Source organism: Equus caballus, chromosome 15 (genome assembly GCF_041296265.1).
Source record: "Equus caballus isolate H_3958 breed thoroughbred chromosome 15, TB-T2T, whole genome shotgun sequence".
Lineage (NCBI taxonomy): Eukaryota > Metazoa > Chordata > Mammalia > Perissodactyla > Equidae > Equus > Equus caballus.
The window spans coordinates 87,632,095-87,656,988 of NC_091698.1; the positions used below are offsets into that span (position 1 = coordinate 87,632,095).

General features: G+C 35.9%; 1 protein-coding gene across 6 annotated transcripts in view; it reads left to right on the forward strand.

Moving 5' to 3' along the window:
* ATAD2B (ATPase family AAA domain containing 2B) overlaps positions 1-24,488 on the forward strand; it is a 156,353-nt gene extending 131,865 nt beyond the window's left edge. For 2 of the 6 annotated variants that reach the window (XM_070235853.1, XM_070235854.1), the window contains exons 23-28: positions 8,479-8,601; positions 11,457-11,588; positions 15,103-15,786; positions 18,345-18,472; positions 18,807-18,935; positions 21,034-24,488. In XM_070235853.1, coding sequence (XP_070091954.1) covers positions 8,479-8,601; positions 11,457-11,588; positions 15,103-15,786; positions 18,345-18,472; positions 18,807-18,935; positions 21,034-21,075 — 1,238 coding nt within the window. In that variant the 3' untranslated portion in view covers positions 21,076-24,488. Of the gene's footprint in view, positions 1-8,478; positions 8,602-11,456; positions 11,595-15,102; positions 15,787-18,344; positions 18,473-18,806; positions 18,936-21,033 lie in introns of all 6 variants that reach the window. The other 4 variants (XM_023619434.2, XM_023619435.2, XR_011426160.1 and 1 more) reach the window with 3 other exon arrangements.
* The last annotated feature ends 406 nt before the right edge of the window (positions 24,489-24,894 follow it).

The following is a 24,894-nucleotide window of genomic DNA, read 5'->3' on the forward strand; positions in this document are numbered from 1 at the left end:
GTAGGTACTAAATGTGACCCATGTCAGATATTTGACCCTAATTATTATCTTATAGATATGTGATATATTGTGTTTAACTTTTCCCTTCTTTGTCTTGTAGTGCATCCCACCTCTAGTCCTTATGCGCATTCATATACTTACCATCATTTAGCTAATTTTACTGAAATTTCAGCTCTATTCTTGTAGTCTTCTCAAAATCTTCTGTTTTGTACCAATTGCTTAGGAATAAAGCTACAGATTCACTTTAGCCTTTGGAGCCCTAATTCAGTTTTGTAGTTCTCTATGATGGTTTTCTTTTTATTTGTCATTTGTGTCTCTGTTCTGATTGTTTGTTTAGTGGTTACCATGATGTTTGTATAAAAAATCTTGTAGATGAAATAGTCCATTTTCTGATAGCCTCTTATTTCCTTAGACTAAGCGGATTCCATCCTTTTCCTCTTCTACTTCTAAGTTATTATTGTCACAACTTATTCCGTCTTGTGTTGTGAATTTTTGGTTAAAATGACGAGATTACATTTTTTTTGTTGTTTTCCTTCCCTTTATCTTTAATATTATATAATTGTTTGCTAACCTATTCTGATAGAGAGCTGCAAGTTTTTCATTTTGTCTACCTGTCTATCTCCTTGCTCAAGCCTTCTGAAACCATTTCTTTTTTCTTCATGTATGAGGGCTGCGTTGAGCATTTCTTGTGGGAAGGGTCTTGTGGTGATGAACTCCCTTAGCTTTTGTTTATCTGGGAAAGTTTTTTATTTCTCCATCATATCTGAAGGATATTTTCCCTGGGTAGAGTATTCTTGGCTGCAAGTTTTTGTCTTTCAGAATTTTGAATATATCATTCCATTCTCTCCCAACCTGTAAGGTTTCTGCTGAGAAGTCTGCTGAAAGCATGATAGGGGTTCCTTTGTAAGTTATTTTCTTCTGCCTTGCTGCCCTTAATATTTTTCCTTTATCATTGACTTTCACCAGCTTTTCTACTATATGCCTTGGAGAAGATCTTTTTACATTGATATAATTAGGAGATCTGTTAGCTTCTTTCACTGGTATTTCCAGCTCCTTCCCTAGGTTTGGGAAGTTCTCAGCTATTGTTTCTTTGAACAAGCTTTCTGCTCCATTCTTCTTCTCTTCTCTCTCTGGAGTACCTGTAACCCTTATGTTACATTTCCTAATTGAGTTGGATATTTCTCGGAGAATTTCTTCATATCCTTTTAGTCCTAGTTCTCTCTCCTCCTCCATCTGCAGCATTTCTGTATTTCTGTCCTCCAGAGTGCTGATTCTCTCCTCCATAATATCAGCTCTGTTATTCAGGGAGTCTAGATTTTTCTTTATTTCACCTATTGTGTTTTGCCTATCCAACATTTCTGATTTTTTTTTGTTTGTTTCTTATTGAGTTCATAGTAGTTTACATCAATGTGAGATTTCAGTTGTACATTAGTTGTTTGGGTAGATACCCAGTAGTGGGATAGCTGGGTCATATGGTAGTTCTATTTTTAGTTTTGAGGAATCTCCATACTGTTTTCCATAGTGCATTCCCACCAGCAGTGTATGAGGATTCCCTTCTCTCCACACCCTCTCCAACATTTGTTATTTTTAGTCTTAGTGATTATAGCCATTTTAACAGGCGTAAGGTGGTATCTTAGTGTAGTTTTGATTTGCATTTCCCTGAGAGTAGTGATGTTGAACATCTTTTCATGTGTTTATTGGCCATCTGTATATCTTCTTTGGAAAAATAGCTGTTCATATCTCCTGCCCATTTTTTGATCGGGCTGTTTGTTTTTTTATTGTTCAGTTGTATGAGTTCCTTATATATTATGGAAATTAACCCCTTGTCAGATTTGTGGTTTGCAAATATTTTCTCCCAATTGTTGGATTGTCTCTTTGTTTTGATCCTAGTTTGTTTTCTGATTGGTTTTTATTTATAGTTCATCTGTTTTGTCAAGAAGTTCCTGATTTCATTGAACTGTCTAGCTGTATTCACTTGTAGCTCATTGAGCTTTTTTATGATCGCTTTTTTGGATTTTCTGTAATTTAGATTATAAATTTCTGTGCCTTCAGGGTTGATTTCTGGGTGCTTGTCATTTTCCTTCTTGTCTGGGGTATCAGTATAGTTTTTCATACTGTTTGATGGCTTGGATTTGTACCTCTGCATAGTGATAGTATCTGATTACAGCTTCCACCTGCTGCCACTGTCTGGAGTGTCAAGAGCTGTGTATTCTGAGCCTGCCATGTTCCCTCCTCACTCACTCACAGCTGCTACTTTTCTATTGTATGCACAGGCACTCTGGCTGACCAGCTGAGCTAGAGTGTAGCGCAGGAGGAGGGGTGTTTTCTTTTGCCTGTACAATCCCGGAGGCATTCTCACTTTATTTCGCTATCTGCTCTCCTGGGGTGCTGGCTTGATGAAGACACCACCACAGTAGCTTAGTCACCTCTCTGTGGGGCTTTCCCACGGGCTGTGAGGGAATTTGGAGAGTGAAGGTGATCCCTGTTGAGGGCCACCCCTCCCCGCTCTCCTCTCAGAGTTGCGCCTGGTCCCACACCTTGGGTTGCTGCCATTGAGGGAGGAAGTGGAGATCCCCTTACTTCCTTTCACTTCCTCCAGGGGTCCAGCACCTCCACCTTCAGATGTATGGATGTGTGGATCCCTCAGACATCTTTTGTGTTGTGTGAATGTCCTCTGTTGATATATGAATGTCATTTTTGTTGTATCTTAGCAGGGAGAGTCTAAGGGAATAGCTCACGCCACCATGATGCTGATGTCACTCTCTCAAAGTAGATTTCAGACCAAAGAATGTTACCTGAGATAAAGAGGGTTATTTCATAAGCATCAAGTAGACATACAATTCTAAACATTTATGCCTCTGATAACAGAGCTTCAAAATTTGTGAACCAGAAACTGATAGAACTGCATGGAGAAATAGAGAAATTTATAATTATAAAGCTCAGAGATTTCAATACCCCTCTCTTAAAACTAGATAGAACTAGTACACAGAAAATCAGTAACAATACTGAACAGCCCTATCCACCAACTTGAGTAGATCATACTTATAGAACACTTTTCCCAATGACAGCAGATATACACTACCTTTTCGAGTGTACTGGAATGTTTACCAAGATAGACTATGTTCTGGTCATAAAACAAGTTTCCTTAAGTATATCAGGATTCAAGTCATACCAAGTATGTTCTTTGATGAAAATAGAATTAAATTAGAAATCAATAACTAAAGGTTATGTGGAAAAAAATATTTGGCAACTAAATATCACACTTCTAAATAACCTTTGGATCAAGGAAGAAATCAAAAGACAAGTGTAAAAGTTTTTGAATTGAATAACATCAAAATTTATGGATGCAGCTAACACAGTACTTATGGGGAAATTTTAGCACTAAATACTTAAATTAGAAAACAAGAAAGTGGGGCTGGCCCAATGGCCAAGTGGTTAAGTTTGTGTGCTCTGCTTTGGCGGCCCAGGGTTTTGCCAGTTTGGATCCTGGGTGCAGACATGGCACCGCTCATCAGGTCACGCTGAGGCAGCATCCCACATGCCACAACTAGAAGGACCCACAACTAACAATATGCAACTATGGGGGCTTTGGGGAGAAAAAGGAAAAATAAAATCTTTAAAAAAAGAAAACAAGAAAGGTCTCAAATCAATGAATTCAGCTCCCAACTTGAGAAACTAGGAAATGAAGAACAAATGAAATCCAGAGTAATTAGAAGAAAGGAAATAATAAAGATCTGTGCAGAAATTAATGGAATAGAAAGCAGAAAAAAATTGAGAAAACCAGTGAATCCAGAGGCTGGTTCTTTTAGAAGATCAGTAGTTGGTAAACCTCTAGTAGAACTGATCAGGATAGTGAGAAATCACAAATTACCAATAACAGGAATGAAGGATATGACCTTACTACATATTATACAGATACGCAGAAAACAATACGGGAACATTATGAACAGCTTTATGCCAATATATTTGACAGCTTAGGTAAATTAGATAAATTCTTTGAAAGAGGCAAAATAAGCTCATGAAGAAATGGATATTGTGAATAGATAATACTTTTATTTATTAAATAAAATGAGTTTGTAGTTAAAACCTTCCCATTAAGAAAACATCAGGCTCAGAAGACTTCACTGGTTAATTTTACTGAACATTTAAAGAAGAAATAATACCAATTCTATACAAATTCTTTCAGAAAATTGAAGGGGAGAGAATTCTTCCCAACTTATTCTGTAAGGACAACATTACTCTGATATTGGTACTGGAAAAAGATACTACAAGGGAAAAAAAGACCAAACAAACTACAGGCCAACGTCCCTCATGAACATAAACAAAATTTTCGCAAAGTGGGGTTTATTGCAGGAATTGCAAGATTGGTTTAAAATTTTGAAAACCAATGTCATTTACTGTCTTAACAGACTAAGAAAGAAAAAGCATATGATTATCTCAATCATTGCAGAAAAGCATTTGATAAATCCAATATCCACTTCTAATTACAAAGTGTAAGCAAACTAGGAGTAGAAAGTACCATCCTTGCTCTGATTAAAGGACATCTGCAAAAAGCTTAGACTTCACATCATACTTAATGATGGAAGACTAAACACTTCCCCTTAAGATCAAGAACATGGCAAAGATGTCCACTTTTACCACTTCTACCCAACATTATACTGAAGGTTCCAGTCTGTGCAATAAGGTAAGAAAAAGAAATAAAAGGCATCCAGTTTGGGAAGGAAGAAGTAAAACTGTCTTTATTTGTAGACAACATGATGTCTATGTAGAAAATCCTGTGGAACTTTCAAAGACTCTATTAGAACTAATAAGTGAGTTTAGTGAGGTTGCAGGATACAAGATCAATATACAAAATTAAGTTGTATTTGTATATACTAGCAGCAAACAATAGGAAATTGAAATAAAAAATTACTGTTTAAAGTAACCTGCAAAAACATGAAATATAGATAAATCTGACAAAAGATAAACCAGACCTGTACATTGAAAACTACAAATCATTGCTAAAAACTATTAAAGAGGACCTGAATAAATTGGAGAGATATGTTGTATTTATGCATTGAAAGACTCAATATTGTGAAGATGTCCTTTCTCCCAAATTGAACCATAAATTCAATATACCATCCCAATCCAAATCCTGGCAGGCATTTTATAGAAAGTGACAAGGTGATTCTGAAATTCATACGAAAATGGCAAGGCCCTGGAATAGTGAAAACAGCTTTGAAAAGTGAAAACAGAGTTGGAAGACTTAATACCACCTTATCTCGAGACACAAAGTTACAGCAACCTAGACAGTGTAATATTGGCATAAAGACTGAAAAATAAGCAATCGAGCAGGATAGAGTCCTGAAATCGGCCCACATATGTAGAGTCAATTGCTTTTTGACAAAGGTACAAAGTTAGTTCAGTAGAGAAAGTATAGTCTTTTCAACAAACAGTGCTGGAACAAATGGATATCAGTATGCAAAAAAATTACCTTTATCTATATACAAAAAACTCAAAGTAGATAATACAGCTTAAATATAAAAGCTGTCTTGTATCCAGAATATTAAAAGAACTCTCAAAATTTAATAATAAGAAAATGACCCAAATTTAAAAATAGGGAAAAGATTTAAAGACACTTCACCAAAAATCATATACAGGGGGCACATCAGCACACGAAAATATACTCATCCTTGTTATCTTTAATGAAATGCAAATTAAAACCACAATAAGATACCACTAAACACCTATTAAAATGTCTAAAATTAAAGAGACTGACCATACCAAATGATGACAATGTGGAGAACTAGCACTATGATGCTGGTAGGCGTATGAAATGGTACAACTTTGGAAAACAGCTTGGAAGTTTCTTAGAATGTTAAATATACACCTCTTGTATGACTTAGCCATCCCACTCTTAAGTATTAACACAAGGGAAATGAAAGCATATGTCCGTACAAAGACTTGTTCTTGAATATTTATAATGACATTGTCTATAATACCCAAAACTCAGAACTACCTCTAATGTCGATCAACATGTGAATGGATAAACAAATTGTATTATATTGAATAGTGGAATACTACTCAGCAATAGAAAGGAATGAAGTGTCAAGACATGCAACAATAGGTATGAATCTCAGTTATACTGAGTGAAAGAATCCAGACAAAAAAAAATACCTTCTTTATAGTCCCATTTATGTGTGTGTGTATATATATATATTTACAAATATATTAGAATTATATATATACTATGTTGTTTATATAGAATATATGCTTCTATATATAACTAGATAACTGTAGAAAATATGATCTAATGTATAGTAACAGAAAGCAGATCTGTAGTTGCCTGAGAACGGAGGGTTGTAGGAAAGGGTGAAGGGAGGGATACAAGGAAACTTGGTGCCAGCGGATATATTTATTATCTTGATTATAGTGAAGCTGATATGGATGTGTACTTATGTGAAAAGTATCAAAATGTATACTTTAAATATGTGCAGTTTATTACATGTCTGTTATATTGTAATCAGTTTTTTAAAAAAATACTTAGGGAAGTGCAGTATGTTAAATAATAAATTCAGATTATGCAGTTGTGGTTTTTGGTCATAAATTGTTGAGACCTATATTCCTTTCTCTACATGATATCTCTGTTTGGATATCTTTTAGGCATATCAAACTCTAAACCAGCACTGACATCTAACTTCTTTTCCTCCTTTTCTATTTATTCTCTAGTTTTTCGCATCTTTATGAGTGGTGCTTCCATCCCCCTACTTTTCATGCAAGACGCTAGGGAATTATCCTTGATGCTTATCTCATCCCCTGCTTCATGACCAAGTTGTGTCATATAGAACACATGTCACTCCTGTAATCTTCCTTCACCGCCACACCATTACCCTGGTTCAATTTGCTATCCTCTCTCATTGAAAAAAAGAGCCTTCTGATTATGCTCCCTGGTTTTATTTTTGACCACCTCAATCCAATCTCCAGATAATGGCCAGAAGTGACCTTTTAAAGATGTTCATTTAAATCTTGTTACTTCCTTGCTCAAATCTTTTCAGCGACTTTTCATTGCTATTAGGATAAAATCTAAAATTCTTTAAATACAATCAGATTCCCGTTTGCCTATTGCTTATTGTGTTCTAACCACACAGGGTACCTTTCAGTTTCTCGAAATCTCCAAGATCTTTTTACTCCAGAACTTTCTCACATGGTATTTTCTGAACCTGCATTGGTCTTTCCCTACTCTTTCAGTGGCTACTCCAATTCATGCTTCATGTCTTAGTTTAAATGCCACTTCTTCAGAGAGGCCTTTCCTGACTTGCCCAATCTAAATTGGCACCCACACCATTACCCTGTAGGTTTTCATCAAGCTGTTATTCATAGGTTTTTGGGGGTAGGGAGTGGGTGGGAGAGGTATTAAACGTGTGTATGAAAGATCATTTGGTTAATATCTCTTTCCTATAGTAGTCCAAAAAGCTTCTTGAAAGTGGAGACATGTGTATTTTGTTCACTGCGCTGTAGCCATCTCCTGGCTCAGCTCCTGGTACAGTTGACAATCAATATTGATTGAATGAATGTTAAGAGAAAATATATTGGAAGGAAATATACCAGTGGTGCTGCATGTTTGTTTTTGTAAGATTTCCACAGTGAACTGTTATGACTTTCTAATAAGAAAAATTATAAATAAAATAAAATATATCTTTATACTTTTTGCCTTTACTAGAGATGAAAAAGCAGGTATTATTTTGAGACTTTGGGTTGTAGTTCTTGATACTGTTACAAAATAAGTGACTTTGATATATTTACCTGGCTCTGAATATCTCAGAGTTGCACAGCTCTAGGGGTCACTGTTTACATTGTGCTATTTATGAATAAGGACTTCTGGATCCGTGTAAAGCAGAAACTCTGCTTTTAGTACCAATTTCAGATGTAGTTTCCTAGGGAGTCTGCACTTCCCTCCTGGATCTACCTAGAATTTATATACCATCTTGCATTCTTTAGCTTAGAGTGTTTTGCTGCATTTGTCTGTTTCTGTCATAGTTTTTAATAGGTCACTTTTACTTAGGATATATTATATTCTTCACCACAGTTTTGACCTCTTTTCACTTATGGAGGAAATTATGTAAGAGTTTCTCAATTCTCAGTATCTGTCTCTGGCAAGTCTGGTGCTAGGCATATAGTGAATATCCTCTAAATCTTTAAAAAATTTTTATTGAAAATCATACATTTTTGTTTTCAAAAATATGAAAGTCATATCTTTGCGGTAATGATTTGGTACGTAGCTTAGTACTTTGACATTCTAAAAGTACAGTTCTCAGAATTATCAGCTTAAGTAGCTTATTATACTTATTTTTTACTGATCATTTAAATGCACTTGTTTCTCACCTAAAAATGCTATTATGGTTTTATTTAAATGTATTATTTTACTTCTCTCTTTAAGATGCCCTTTGTTCATGTTATTTCATTTGTATGTATAATAATTGTATACCAACCTTTTGACAGATAAAATAATTAGGCACCGGGCTTGTACTCTGAAGGATACTGCACATGCCATCATTGCAGCTGAATTGGATCCAGAATTTAATAAACTCTGTGAAGAAATTAAAGAAGCAAGAATAAAAAGAGGTAAGTTATAGAAATGAACTTGCTAGTGAAGACCAAGAGGCATTGAATGTTACTGAATGGTGTTGCTTTAGGGTTGCTGGTATTATGAAAGAATGTATTTTGAGGCACAGCCTTACTTGATTTCTGATACTAGTATGTGTCATGTAAATTCTCAAAAAGACATTTTAAAACTTTCTGTGAAAGTTTTATTGCGGCAGTGCAAATTATAGAAATAAAGTGCTTCGTAGTGAAATTTCTTTTGCGTTAGTATATCTTTGTTAGTTAATGATTCCTACTCTTATAAGATTTAAATAGGCTTTCATATCTGAAGAGGGTTTACTTCAGTTTACATCCAATACTGGTACTTTTTAAAAGTTTTTAGGAATACTGGTTTTTTTTTTTCCCCTGTTGAAGTTTATGTGCGATTTTCTTAATATAAACACAGAATTAGCAAATGTGGTACGTTCAATATATCCTGTCCTTGAGGAACTCACACTTTAGTAGGAGAGAGAGGGAAATGTAAAACAAATCCAGTAGTGTGATATATGCACTGGTTGAAGCTTGTTTAGAGCACAGAGACCTCCTGCTAGTGAACCCAGCATTGTGATCAGAGTTTGGGGAATGAATATAGGAGTGTTGTCTCCAGTGGAGTACGGGGAGGAGGCAGTGACAGAGGAGGAAGAGATATTTGTAAGCACCACAGCAAACAATAGCATGTATAAAGGCACAGAAATGTGAAACAATGTGGTATATTGGAAAAACTGCAAACGGGTGTTGCTAAAGATATGCAGAATAGTGGGAAATAGAGCTCAAGAGGTAAGCTGGGTCCAGGTCATTGAAATTATGAAGAAGCTTTTCTTCTACTTCCTTAGAGAGGCCTTCCCTGGCCCCCTAATCTAATACAGGCTCTGGTCACCATAGCAGTTGGCATTTTGTGTTTTTTGGTGTCTCTCTCTTCCTTATTTAGAATGTAAGTGCTGTGAATGTCTTGTTTATAGCTCTGCTGCAGTCCTTAGAACTGTGTTTAGTATACAACAGGTTTTCTATAAATATTTGAATGAATCGATGCCATGCTAAGGCTTATCCTGTAAGTCACTGGTTTTCAGGATGTGTGTGCCTGTTACCCACATCAGCTTAGACCCGGTGAATTAGATTCTCTGAGAGTAGTAAGGCCAGGAAATCTGCACTTTAACAGTCTCTTCAAGTGGTTTTTATGTACACTAAAGTTTAAGAACCATTGCCATAGTCAGTAGGAGTCACTGAAGTATTTTCAGCAGTGGGATGAATTGGTAAAGTCCTTTGGCAGCAGGAAATAACGAAGTTTCAATGTGGCAGAATAGGAAAATGAGAGAACAGTTAAAAGACTATTGGGAGCCAGTTTGGAAGTTTCAAAAATTTAAACATAACATTTACCATACGACCCAGTGATTTTCCTCCAAGGAATCTACCCACGAAAAATGAAAACACATACCCATATAAAGACTTGTACATGAATGTTCGTAGCAGCATTATTCACAACAACTAGACAACTGAACTGGAAACAACCCACATGTCCGTTAACTGGTGAATGGGTAAGCCTAACAGGGTCTATCGTCCAATGGCATACTGCTCAGCCATAAAAAGAAACAAGGTACTGATCATGGTACAATGTGGATGAACTTCAGAAACATGCCAAATGAAAGAATCCAGTCACGAAAGACCACATATTGTACAATTCCATTTATATTAACTGCTCACAAAAGGCAAGTTTACAGAGACAAAAAGTAGATTAGTGGTTGCCTGGGATAGTTACCTAAAATTGGATTGCTGTGGTGATTGCACAGCTCTGTAAATTTACTGAAAATCATTTAATCATATGCTTAAAATGAGTGATTTTTATGTTATATAAATTGTACCTCAGTAAAGATGTAGGGGGGAAAAGAGCTGTCGGAGTAGTCCAGAGTTTCCATTAATGAAAGGGAATGGAGATAGGATTAATATAAGAGAGATGTGACTACGGGGGTGGAGGAATTTGTGAAAGAAAGGAAGAGTCAAAGTTGGCTACCACATTATTGATTTGATGATTTAGCAGTTGCTAATTCCACCAGTAGAGATAGGGAATATTTAAGGATGAACAGATTTTTTGTGGGAAAAGATAAACTACTTATCTTTAATTTGACCTATCTTTAGGATATCCAGTTAGAGATATCAAAGAGGCAGTTGGATATATGAGTCAGAAGCTCCAGGGATGTTTGGGCTAAAGGTGTAGAATTGAGAATTATTATGGCAGTAGAAGCTCATAGTGGAAGGTGTACATTAAAGTGAGAAAAAAAGGGATTCCTAAGACAACCCTGGGAAACATCAACATTTAGGGACCACATAGAAGAAAGACTTCTTCACTAGTGAAGAAGATTGAAATGGAATGGTTACTCTTACAAAGATCATTGCAGGAATACCAAACTTACTGCAGTGTGGTGTGACAGGCAGCTAATATCAAATGGAAACTGTTCATGTGAATGGGATTTAGTGGCCCAATAAAATCTTGTACATTCTAAGATGGCAGAAATCATGACTTTTAGACAATGTATAATCTTATTGTCCCACAGTCATAAAAATGTGAAATGTGTCCCTTTGCAAATTAAAATGAGTAAACATAGAGCCTCTTTGAGGATTAAGTGTAAGCATGGCCTGCTGAGTTATTTTATTTTTATGGTTTTATATCTAGTTTCTTTCCCAACTTAAAACAAAAGATACTATTTACATCCAAATTACAAACTGTCCAAGTATGATTAATGACTTTAAAACTCAGTTCTGTATTTCACACTTTTTTTTTTAAACCTTGTTGGTTTATGTAGCTGGGAATATTTAAGTAGGTATTACTTATCTTCTGCTTGCAGGCTTATCGGTAACAGCAGAACAAATAAATCCTCATGGTACTGGAGCTCGAAAGACAGAAACTAGAGTTGAAGAGGCATTTCGGCACAAACAAAGAAATCCAATGGATGTCTGGCACAACTCTACAAATAAATGTGCGTGTGAGTATTTGAGATCCTATTATCCAGTAGTGGGAACAACTGAGAATGATGCAGATTTGTTAGGAATTGGGTACACAAAACAGCTCTTTTAATCTCTTCTGTTTTCAGAGGTGAAGAGCTTGTGGGGTAAGATGCTGAATCAGAAATATATTTCTTTAAACTTATTTGCTCTTTTCTATCCCCATTCAGTACTTGCTGTTATAATTGAACTAAGTTTGAATATTTTCAGTTTTAAACTTTGGTTTTTGGATAGATACATGGAGCCAATAGACTTTATCCACCCCTGCCTCCCACCCCAACCCTTCTGTATGCAGGGTGTTGTCTTTATGGTAGGAAATGGAAACTCCGGCTTAACAGAGTGGCTGATTTGACAGTAGGAACTTGATTTTTCTGACAGAATATTTTGTGCTCAGTTTGAAAAATCTGTATAGCCTTCTTTATCTAGTTTTGTTTAAGTGAGATGTATTTAGAGAGGGAAAATTCAGTGTTCTAGATTTTCTTCATTTTTTCTCATTCATGGTGATCTATAAAATTTCTAAAAGACAAATGTTAATAAACGTAGCATCTTCGTAGTACAGTTCCTGTGTTTCACTGAAGATAGCCATCTTTGCAAGATATATGCTGCTCTTCTGGTATAAAGGTGATAATACTGCTCTGTCAGTAAAGCTGGCCATAATATGTTTTCACCAATGACATTGAATTTGAATGAATGAACCGTAGTCATTGTTTTTTGCTTGTCCTCTTTGTGATAAGTGGCATTCATATGTGAGAAAATTTGAAGGACTTAATGGTGCATTTAGTTCCATGAAACTGATTAAAGCTATTTGGCCTAGTTGCACCTCAGATCGTGACTTGGATTATGTAACACAGTATTCTAATGTAAACCTTGAAAGCCTTTACATACTCTGCACCTGATACAAATATTTACTAACTAAAACACATTGAATATTGGCTTTAGGTGGTTTAAGTTCCTTTAAATATTAAAATGTTACTTTAATCTACAAATGTGAATTTTGTTTTCTCTTACCAGTAGATGGCATATGTGACTCATCGTTTGTCTGTTTTACATTGTCTGACTTAAATCATAAATCTAAATGCCCCTAAGGGAGAGTTGTTTTCCTAAGGTCTTAGTTTTGGAAACAAGCTCAGAGATGCTATAAAAATTGGCTCTAAAGATTGTGCCTCTAAATGGGCTTTTCAGACAAAGCACCCCTGAAGAAGGAAGTGGTATATTAAAGATTAGTTCCATAAATATATACTCCACTACGTGCCAGGGGCCAGGGGCTGTGGAGATACAGCAGGGACGAAAACAAAAATCCCTATTCTGGTGGAGCTTATATGATCAATTTCTCTTATTTTTCCAAAATTATGCTAACCCTTAGAAATAATTATATAAGGGGTGAGGGGAATATCTCTGGTTTGACCTCCTCTGAAATGAGAACATCTTCTCTATTCTTAGCCAGGATGAAGGTATTAGAAGTAAACTTGCTTCACTAGGGCTCCTAGCCTTTGCTTAGTGTGCTACATATCAAATAATTGAGCTTGCCCTTGATTGAGCAGAGTTCAGGTTCTTCTTGCTCTCAAGTTTCATGGCTTAGAGAGGAAAAGAAAAAGGGAACCTCTTGTATTTTTGGTTACATGATTGGAGAATAAGTGAGGTTACAATGTCAGGAGTGACTTGTCAGGTAGTCAAAAGCTAACAGCTCCACCTTTTAGAGAAAGAGCAAACTGAATTTTTTGTTTTCATTTTTAATGTGGACTGGATTAGTTTTTCATATAGTCAATGGAATGCTTATAAATGTCCATCACTTTAGCCAGCTTTTAACAGTAGACTAATACAGAAATTTTTTCTCCAGTTACTCTGTAACTGTAAATTGTAAAAATTGAAATTATAGGGGAAAAAGGAATGGAGAAATGATTCTAATGATATTACAGTTTTGAGGGCAAAATACATTTTGAGCCAAGTGACTAAATAGCTTGAATTTTGGAAACAATTTTAGAAACATTTAGTAGATTTATTCTTAGAATAGTAATATTTATAACAAAAGTTTTCCATTTCTTGTGAATACCTTTGTATCTTTACAGAGACTCCATAAGGATTAAAGATGAAAGGATGAAAAAGTATATAAACACACTGTACATTGTTGTTGATAGATCACAAGTTCATACGAAGCAGTGGAATATAAGAAACAAGAGTTGTCATAAGACTGTATTCCCTTCTATTTGTCTTTGAAATGCAATTTTTAAGCTGTGGGTCAAACAGTCTACACTTAGTGATCTCATATTTGTATTTTCTTTTTAAAATGTCTTTAGTCAGGAAGCTTTTCAACTTTGACATATTAAAAATATATGTTGTCTTTTTAAAAATTGTCTGACATTACTTTTATATCCTCGGAAAAAATGAATTTCTTTTACTCCAATGCCTTTCAACAAACTAATATTTAGAATTTGGTGTTAGATACCAGAAATGATAGATCTCTAGCTTAACTCATTTGCTTTAGTAACTTTTGTATTTAAATTTCTTTATGCAAGTGTCCCAAATTGCAAAACAAAACTTTTTGCTTATTAAAGGACAGGGGGTGGGTATGAAAATGGGTAGATTTTCATAACCAACTACCTTTGGTACTTGTATAGGAAATTAAAGATTCCTGGGTCCATCATTACCTGGAAGTACCAGCTGTCTACTCAGAAAGCTCATGATAGTTTCCAGCATCTAAGAAGATTGTCCTTACAACTTTTGTAGGTCTCCCTTTTCACATAACTGACCAAATATTTATTTTAAATGTTTTGTTAATGTTGTCATTGTCACCTTGATAGCAGAGGGCTTAATTTTTCTACATATTTTCAAATAACAACTTTGCAGTAAATCGGTCCTGCTAGGTGAACTGTTTGCGGTAAAGGAAGTTAACAGTGGGCTAACCAAATTGTCCATGTAACCTTCATAGGGCTTCTGTCCGTGACCACACTTCCTGTGTTACTGCGGGTTACTGCTTCTTCTGGAAGGGGAGGCAGTGGAGATTACTTTGTGGGGATTCTTGGTATACTGGATCACGCCTTTCTTTTCATGGTTTAGGCACTTTTGGGTGATCTTGGTGGCAAAGCACTCACCTTCCTGGTAGGCAATCCAGGGCTGTCATCCCAAACCTTCCAGGCAGCCTGGTAATGTGGTCATTCCCTAAATATTATATGCTTGGCCCCTGGATGTTAGGAATTAAGAACAGCTATGAAGTAGAACCTGTGGTAATAGAAAAAATTAATGCTGAGTAAGCTCATACAGGAAATAAATTTTTAAAAAATGTCGTTCTTCAGAGTTCATGCCTGACTTCACATCCATTCCACCTGTAGGTTGTGAGGATTAATCAGTATGGATGTCAGGAGCCAAGTGGTTTTTGTTTGTATGTTACACTGGTATGGGTTTACTTTCTTTTGGATCTTATTTAGTAAACATTTGTAAAACAAGTACTGCACTCCAAGTTCTACATATCTTTTTTCCTTCCTTGTAAAATAGTTCGAGTTCGGAGAAAATCGAGGCGGCGATCACAGTGGGGTAAAGGAATTATTAAGAAAAGGAAAGTCAATAATTTAAAAAAAGATGAAGAGGACACCAAATTTGCAGACTATGAGAACCATACAGAGGACAGGAAATTGCTAGAGAATGGAGAGTTTGAGGTAAGCACTGACTGCCATGAAGAAAATGGAGAAGAAACTGGAGACTTGTCTATGACCAATGATGAATCATCGTGTGACATCATGGACATGGACCAGGGGCAGAGGCTTAACAATGGAGCAGGCGCAAAAGAGAGCTTTGCATCCACTGAAGAGGAAAGTTCAAATGAGTCTCTACTCGTCAACAGCAGCAGTTCCTTAAATCCACAACAGACATCTAGGAAAGAGCCTTTCCTTAAAGGAAGCTGTCTAAATGGTGAGGCTTCCACTGACAGTTTTGAAGGAATACCAGTTCTGGAGTGTCAGAATGGTAAAGCTGAAGTAGTTTCTTTCTGTGGTAGTGGAGATAAATGTAGTTCTGAACAAAAGATTCTTCTGGAGGACCAGTCAAAAGAGAAACCAGAAACTTCGAATGAAAATCATGGAGATGATCCTGAGAAACTAGAGACGCTGGAATGTAGCAATAATGAGAAGTTAGAACCTGGCCCCGATGTGGAGGCGAAAGATGCAGAACTGGATAAAGAAGGTAGAGCTAATATTTTAAAAAATCTTCTGAAAGTTCAAACTCCAGAGTTAATTAATTGCATATTTTGTCTGGACCCCAGTAGGAATAGTTGATAAATAATGGTACCCCTTTGAGAATCTGTTAAAGTTTTCATCCCTTTCCCTAGGAAAGTATACACATATGTACTAAATTTTGGTGAAAGTTTCAGAGGATTTATGGTCCAGAATGCATTTCTTTCCTGGCTGCTTACTCTTCTGCCTCCCACCTGATTATCATCCCTGTCCTAATGGATTTATGACTAAAAGCTGAGTACATCCACAGGTGTTAAGAAGATGGAATTCTAACAGAAGAATTATTGGGGTGGGGTGGGGTGGGGATTGGCATGGCTGAGAAGATTTGGATACTATAGCAGTATGGTATATGAGAGTCATGTAGATCCACATTAAATTACCCCTTCTGTTCGTTATAATCATGTGACTTTGAACTAGTTACTTACGTTCTCCAACTCTGTTTTTCATCCTCTAAATTAAATTTGAGAATGGTATCACTGCAGGGATGAAATAAGTCATGTCTATCAATCGTCTCCCTTGGTACCTGGCACATACTGAGGTGTATTCATTCCAGGCAGTCACTGTTAGTTGAATCTAAGGGATGTGTAGTCTAAGATGCTCCATTGCTTTGTAAGCCCAATGGTGGAGAAAAGCAGCAGAACCCTCACTGTCAAATGTACGTCACTCTCACAGAATCAGAGCTCCGCCGGCTCCTGACTTCCTGTGGCTGGCTATGTGATTGTCTTCAGAGAAGCAAGAAGACAGGGTTGAGGGTTTCTAGCTCCGCTTTGTTTATCATGTTTTTTAGCCCATAGTGAGATGGAGGGAGTTAGAGATCTACCCTGTTCAGTATACATTTCCTTCCTTATACTAGGCTATCTTGAAATTTTTTCATGCTCTCGAAATTGTGTGCTGTATATAGCTTTAGCCTGGGGTTTGGGCTAGGTGGCAAAAGTTTTCTGCTGCCAGTTTTTTGAGCCCTCTAGCAGAACTAGGAAGTAGGAAGGTATTATTCAAAGTCTTAGAATTCTTTTAATGAATAAAGAGAGAGGTACTGTTCTTAGATGCCACCTGTAGAGAATTTGTTTTCTTCAGTATTTAGTAGTTTTGAGAGCAGTATTTATTCTGTGTTATCATATAGACAGAACTTAAAAAATGTGTTGAAGCCAGGGTTAGGTAATGAGTGGGACAGAGTGGGAAAAAGGGGGAGATCTGTGTTGTGAGGCAGAATGGATGCAGGGGGAGGAGTCCTTTTTAATGCTATTTTACTATGATATTCTAGTAAGCTTACAGAAAGGGTTTAAGTTAATAATATGTTCAATTGGTGATCTAAAAGCTTTAAAGATGTTTGTTGTGTAAAAGCTTTGCCTGAAGTTTTCACTTGTAATTGTCAGGGCAGTGTTACTAAGTGCAGTGGTTCCTAATCCAAGTTCTCAGGCCCCTAGAAGTCCATGGATGTGGTAATGAGGATCGTATGGTCTTAACAAAACTCCTAGCATATGTTAATTGAGTTATAAATAAAGGCTTTCACTGTAAAGGCTGACTGAAATATAAAATTTCTCTGATATGTCATGGTGTATGTTTTTGAAGGCAACATTTGGGTTCTTTTACTATTTGTCTATGTAGCAGGCATTGATGAGAAAAAAATTGTTTAAAGACTTGAGAATATGAGGACTAATGCAGGAGGGAGGAGGTAGGTTCTCCTTAGTGTCCCTGACATGAGCCGGATCCTGTATAAAGTTCTGTAGCCATCCGAGTTTGTCTTTGTGCTCCTTCTCGGCGGCCTCCTCTTAGAGTGCTCCTACCTAGGGGGGCATAGGCTTGATGGTCTGCCTGCCCGGGGCACTCCTCAAAGTGCCTGCTGCTGTCAAGTCATGCTCAGCCACCTCAAAATTTCTGTTTTTTCAGTGTGTCTGGTCTCAGCATGATGTTGAGAGGAAAGTAATTAGATTATGCTAATTCATTCTAAGGTAGGAAAGATCACTAGTTCTATTACACTTTTAATGGGTTTATATTTTTAAGAAAAAAATGTTAGAACCCAGATTGATTTCTAATAGCATTCTAGGCAGTGTAACAGGAAAAATGAGAAATTTCAGGCAACGTTGAGGAAAATGTTTTACATTGGAAGGCAAATATGTACACAGGTTGGCCTCACTTTGTGTTGGTATCTGCTTTTCTAGGTTGCTTCCCTTCTTCCAATATTGAAAGCTCCAAATTTTAAAATGATGGCTATCATAAAGAGAGTGAAGGCTGTTAAGTTAGCGCTTAGAGGTGAAGATTGCATTTATCTTCCTTTTAGTGGATATGTTTATTAGATGATACATATTCTAGTATGACTTGGCTTTCATAGTTGTGGTTTAGTTCTCTTTAATTTAGGTTACTTATTCTTACCAAAAAAATTATTTATCATTTAAAGATTATCCTTATTCTAAAAAGGATTTGTGGTGGGTAAAAGAACTTGTAGTTGTTTAAGCCTGATTTTTCTAAACTTTTACTTGCTGCAGTGCATTTTTTTCCCCTCAATTGTAGGTGCGTCTAAAGTAAAGAAGTATCGTAAGTTAATCTTAGAGCAGACAAAAACAACAAGCCTGGAACTGGTTCCAGAAGAGCCATCTGAGCCTGTGCCACCTCTCGTAGTCGATCGTGAGAGATTGAAGGTAAATTTAGCTATTCCCAGTCAGTTTTAAATGAATGGAAAGAGATTTGAATATGTTTGTAGGCAGTTGAATAAAACTAGTTTTGATAATCTCTTGCTTTAACCTAGGAATATAAGTGCTTTAGAGATTCTAGTAAAAAAGAGTTATGTATGTTTTTAGGGGTTTAGAAATATGAGAATGCTCTTGGTAATAAATTAAACTCTAGAATCTTCTAAACTCAGGTGTCACTGTTACGCTATAGCCCATGGTATCTGTTACCTAGCTGTTTGAATACAACTGATTTAGTTTGAACAATGAAATCAAACTTACTCTCTTTTCTTCTGATTTTTCTTAGAAATTGCTTGATTTGTTGGTAGATAAAAGCAACAATCTGGCAGTTGATCAGCTTGAGAGATTATATTCTCTTCTTAGTCAGTGCATCTATCGTCATCGTAAAGATTATGACAAATCACAACTTGTAGAGGTAAGTGCTTAGTTCATCTGTAGAATAAACAACTATATACTTTAGTCCCAAAGAAAAGAGAAAAAGAAACTTTTAGTCTCTATCTTTTATTAAGTAACCGAAGAACGTTTTGAAGATTTAAGATTAGAAGAATCATTAAGAGTTAAAGTTTGAAGAATAAAGCCTCTCTGTACCATTTTGCCTCAGGACAGACGTAATCTGGGATTCTTTGTTTATCAAAGTACAGAAATTCATGATTCTGGGTTGGTGAATACAGAGAATAACATGTCACAATTTTCCCCTTCCTTCTTACTGCTGACATCACTGACTAAGCATATCACTTGGGCTTGCTGAATGGCCTCACAGTTCTTACCACTGCTCCCTACGCAGCCACTGCTGATTAAAAGGAATTGGCATGAGTAATGAAACCTGTTTGCCACCTCGCTATTGGTTGGAAGAGAACTTAAGTCCTCAGATCTAGTCCTGTAAAATAGCCACATGAAGGAGTGGTTATCTTTTTGCTTAGACACTTTAGAGTTGAACCACTCCCTTCCTAGACAACTTTGGGCCATGAGAAAATTCTTCCTTATAAATATGAGCTTATATCTCTGTTCATATAATTTACATCATTGAGCCACACTTCTGCTTTTTGAGGTCATCTGAGCAAATGTAATCTCTTATCCACCCACTAAATGGCTGCGTGACTTCATAAGATTCCCTCTGCTCGTTTGCCTGTCAGTTTGCTTATCTGGGGGGCTAGTTATTAAATATTTATTGAGTAGCTACCATTTCAGATACTGTGCTACGTGTTTGGGATGCAAAAAGTGAGTAAGACAAAGTCTCTGCTCTCAAGGAGCATTTCTAGTATATTAAAGATTTATTTGTAAATCTTTTATTTGTAAAGGATGTGATTTTTCCTGTGTGTTAAGGAATATTGGACTTGAATCAAAGCAAAAGAGCATTTAAAAGTTATTTTGTAATCACATTTTTATGAATCCATACTGTCATTATACAATATATAGAAATAACAAGAAAGCACAAATGAGAAAATAAAAATGTCATCCATATCTCACCATCTAGAGGAAACTAGTCAGTGTTAATCTTTTGGAATGTCTTCTATCCTTTAAAAATGTCTAGATGTATGTAACATATGTAAGTATGTGAGTATATATTTAAAAATTGGGATCATATTGTATATTCTGTTTCATAACCTGACTTTTTTCCTACTCAGTAATGTATGATGAGGCATTTAGCAGGGGTGATTTTGATTGATCATATATAAGCACGTTTTGACCAGATGATATGTTAGTGTTGCCTATTAGTTCTACAGAGATGTAGAATATAATTTCTTCGGAGGTGTTTAAAGGGGGAAAGGAAAATGAAATGTGTTAGACGTATTTGACATTTGCCCATCTGAATGAACGTGTGGGGTAGAGTTCTTGTTTTTTAATTCTAGAACTTGTTTGTTCAGATGGTTGACATTTGGTTAGCTTGAATGGATTGAATACTCTTCAGCAGTGAAACATATTTCAGTATGGAACTCATTTAGGGAGGCAAGGGATCTGTGCCAGAATCACCAGTGAGCAGCATTCCTGGTGGTGGTGGTGGTGATGGCAGCTATTCTTGGCTTTTTCTTTTCTTCTTTCTTTTTTCTTTCAGCTCTAATTGGAGTGAATGCAGTGGGAACAGGGTGCATTCTACATTTGGTGCAAGTTTTGCTGTACTGAATGCATTCATTTTGCTGTGGGAGTTAGTTGAATATAATGACTAAGGAAGGGCCCAGGCTTTGGAGTGAGGCTGTTCAAATCCTGACTCTGCTATTTGTTAGCAGATAAATTATTTATATACCTAAGTTTCTTAGCACAATATCTGGCATAATAAATACTCATTGAGTGTTACTAGCATCATCCTCATTAGCCTAAATATAAAATAGGAGGCGTTTGCAAGTGTCTTTGCCAGGTATTCTTACAGAGTAGCTATGTTATTGTAATCAGAAAAATGTTTAAAGCTTAACTTGTATGTAAAATTCTTTCTCTAAAAAGTTAATTTAACATGAATTTTCCCATAATACTTTCGTCTTTCCTTTAATAGATAATATGCACCTTTTTCCCCCTTACAGGAAATGGAAAGAACAGTTCATATGTTTGAGACATTCCTATGAACTTTTCAAGATGAGTGGTTTATCCTCTCCAATCTGCTCCTGACAGAGCAGTCTTCTGAGCCATTCAATTTCAAATTGCACCAATTATGTGCAGAGCCTCCGTGTAAAGTGCTCTCTCACTCATTTCTCTCTGTTGAATTTGGTGCTATTGTCTCAGGTACCTGAAACCAACCAGCCTACAAGAACCAAACAGAACTTCAGAAACATGTTGTATTTTCCGCAAATAAAAAATACAACCCCACAGATTGGAGATTTTGGTGCTACAGACACTGCTCTCACTTCTGCTCCTCTTTTCGTGCACTCTCTTTTGGAGACTTCTCTCTTAGGGAGCAGACCAGCAAACACAAGGAAACTGGATGGGGCAGTTCTAACTGTGTTGAATTGTTTAAACTAAGTGGACAACCTGTTATTTTTTTTGTCTCCTTTTCTACCCCTTTTTTCATATTTGTTTTTGGTTTTTTCCCTCTGGGTAATGTACTGAAATCTGTTTTAGAGTTGGCTATGGTGTATTCTGGTGGGAAACTGAAGAAACTGGATAAAATTAGATTAGGCTCTTTAGAACTGCCTTTAATGTGCCTTTTTATTCATTTGAGAAAGATAAGGCTAAACAAAAGGATGGGCTTGTTTGTAGCAAATGAATTAGAATGTTTTCTCTGGTCACGACCTTGAAAAAAGTTTTGATACTCTGTTTCATTAGGAGGCAACCAGTGTTTTGGTATAAAATGCCTATCTTGTTTTCAAAACTCAATCAAGACACTCATTAAGCCACATAATATACTAAAATGGTAAGTTTTCCTGTATGGTCTGTTTCTGTTTAAGGAACATGTAGTAAAACAACAACAACAAATAATGGTACAAAGGCCACCAAATAAATGCACACACTTTTCGGTATTGCTGACAATGATGACCAGAAAATAAATAGATAGCAGCATTCTTTTCTTTTCTCGGTGGCAATTTAATAGTTATTCATGTTTGAGTTCCCAGAGAAGAATGATTTTCATGTATAGTAAATTGTTACTGTTTTGTTTTAAAGCCAGGACTTGCCAAATGGACAGAAAAGAGAGAAATCAGAAGCTCCATAAAATTCATTTTCTATATGCATAGTTGCAAGTGAGCTCTGGTATGGTCCTTGAATAACAGTATTAATGTTTAAATCCCTTACCCTAAGGTTACTTTCGCAACTATTCATTTTGATTGGAACTCATTTTGGATCTTGTTGAGTGGTTTCTGTGAGTTGTACTTATCTACAATTAATTATGGGTTACTAGTTTTACAATAACTTTCTACAAATTTGAAGACACAGTCTAGGCAGTTGCAAAGAGGCAAAGGGAGTGCAGTGACATTTTTTTATCAGATGATTTTTAAACAAAAAAAGTAGAAAATTTTGACAAGTTGGCTTGATATCTTTATTCATTATAGCCGTTAGCTGCAGGTGTGTCTTTCCAATATATGCAACACATGTAGTTTGGATTTAATTAGAGCAAATGATCTTGGACTACTGCAGAGATATTGAGCTACCTCAGCTTTTTGTATTTTAGTTACCAACAGTGTTTACAGAGTCCTGTAATCACTTCGCCACCGTTTACATGCTGAAGCTAAGGTACTTGTCCCCTCGTCTCTAGCTGTTGTAGTGTGCTGGATGCCAGCGCGGAAAGCACACCTTGGCCGTAGGCTACTGCAGTAATCCTAAGTGCTTCTTTGCATTTACATTAACAATTTACGCCTTCTAATTCTAGCTTAATTTTTTTTAAATGCCACTTGTTTTCTTTATACCTAATCTATGAAGTTTTCATAATAGTCAGTCATATAATTCAAGATGCTACCCGTGTAGACACACTGTATTTTTAAGGTGGGCAAGTGCGATTAACGATGAACCATTTTAAGGGGGAGGTTATTTGAAACCTCTAATTTGATTATTGGGAGGATTTTCATGCTTTCTTTAGTATTTATTACCATCATACCAGTTCAGACTATTTTACTGTCTAATACATTAGCATTTTGTATTTTGATGGAAATTGTTACAGAATTTAAAGATTTGATGAAATAAGATGTAGCAGATTTTTTGTAGCAAGTTTCTGGTAAAAGGGTTTTTTGCAAGTCTCAGGTTCTTGCTGCACTATTTTTTTTTAAATATTTATTCCAGTTACTCTAATTCAGAAGCATTCTGTTCAAGTAACAGCAGCACTTGTGAAAGGAAAAAAAAAAACGCACATGTTCTTAGTAGGTTACTAAATTTGTACAAGTTAATTAAGATTTTAGCCATCAGTGAGTTTGACAAGGGAATTTTATTTATGTTCAGCATTAAAATGCTTCCAAAAGATCAAGTTTTTTAATTTTAACCTTGATACAGATGGAGAAATAGGATGCAACCTCAGTATGATAGGAACTGCCACTTTGAACAGTTTAGGTCTTAAAGAGAAAGCCAATCTAATGCTAAGGGGAGAAAAATGAGCTGAAAATTGTACCAACTCCTCCGGCCTCCTTTCCCCCCAAAGAGAAACACACTATACCAGTTTTGCTTATTTTTCAGATATCTGATGGTTCTATAATTTAAAGCAGCTTGTGAAATTATCCAAGTGGACTCAATTTTGTTTACCTTTCTGTAAGTTCTTAATTTTTGCTGTATAGCATTGGCAAAAATATGTACAAATTGACCTCTGTTCTTATTTCCTATTGTGAGCATTATAAATGATAAGCTCCTGTGTAAAACATTGCTCTGAGATCAGTAAAATAGGTATCACAGCACAGCCCAACAGTAGTTAATGCTCAACTGTGGGGACCATGGGAGCTTTTTGAAGAGGATGGAACTGCACTAAGGTTGAAACTGATGGCTGTGGAGTTAATTGTGTTTTTGAGCTTGAATCTCACCTGTGATTAATTTTTTTGCTTTGTTTTATGTCCTTTCATGACTTGATTTTTCTCATATGCCAATGTATTTGTAGGTTTACTGGATTTTATTTTTAGGGAGTTGGGGTGGTAATATCTTATCTTCCCATTTTTTGATTAAGTTGGTTCAGCTATGGTGCTATTCAGTAGGTATCTTCAGTGTCAGGTCCCGTAGCTGAATACCATTGTTATTATAATTATTATTTGTAATCATGTTGTAAGCTTGAATTTGGGCTTGTATTTGCATCTTTTGTATTTTGTACATTTGGTTATTTAGACTTTGGGAGTCCTTTTTGGTTTCAGTCATGTATGTCTACTTGTAGATTAAGTAGACTTCATCAACTATGGTCTATTTTGGGTTTGTAGTTTAATTTAGAATTGTGTTAAGTTGATGTTTTGCATTTGACTTCATTTTACATTAGTTTGAAGTAAATTATTTAATTTTTGAATTCTGGAATTTTGGACATTTATTGTAATTTGTAATATAACTGCTGTGAAATACTTGAATAAAGATGACAAGAAAAACATGTCTTTCTTTAGCTTAATTATGATTACTGTTGGCTGCAATTGCAATGCTACTTTTCTAGCTGAATTTATCTATTTTGCAGGTAGGGCATATTGATGTTTATTAAGCAACCCCAAATATCTTGTTATATGATTCTCTTAGATTTTAGTAGCCTTCAGTACTTTCAGTACTTTTTAGCTAAAAGTTTTTCTGTTGAGAAATTCTGGTTTTAATTTCATTTGAAGATTGTCTAAAATATGTTGTGTTGGAGCAAATGGATTACTTCCAATTGGAACACTGTGCTGCGTACAGTAGATGATCAGGTAGTATGGTTCACTTATTTTATAGTGTTTTCTCTTTGATCAGGTAGTCGTCAGTATGCTTGAAACAGTACATAGAATTTAAATATGGAGAGAGAGTTCATACTA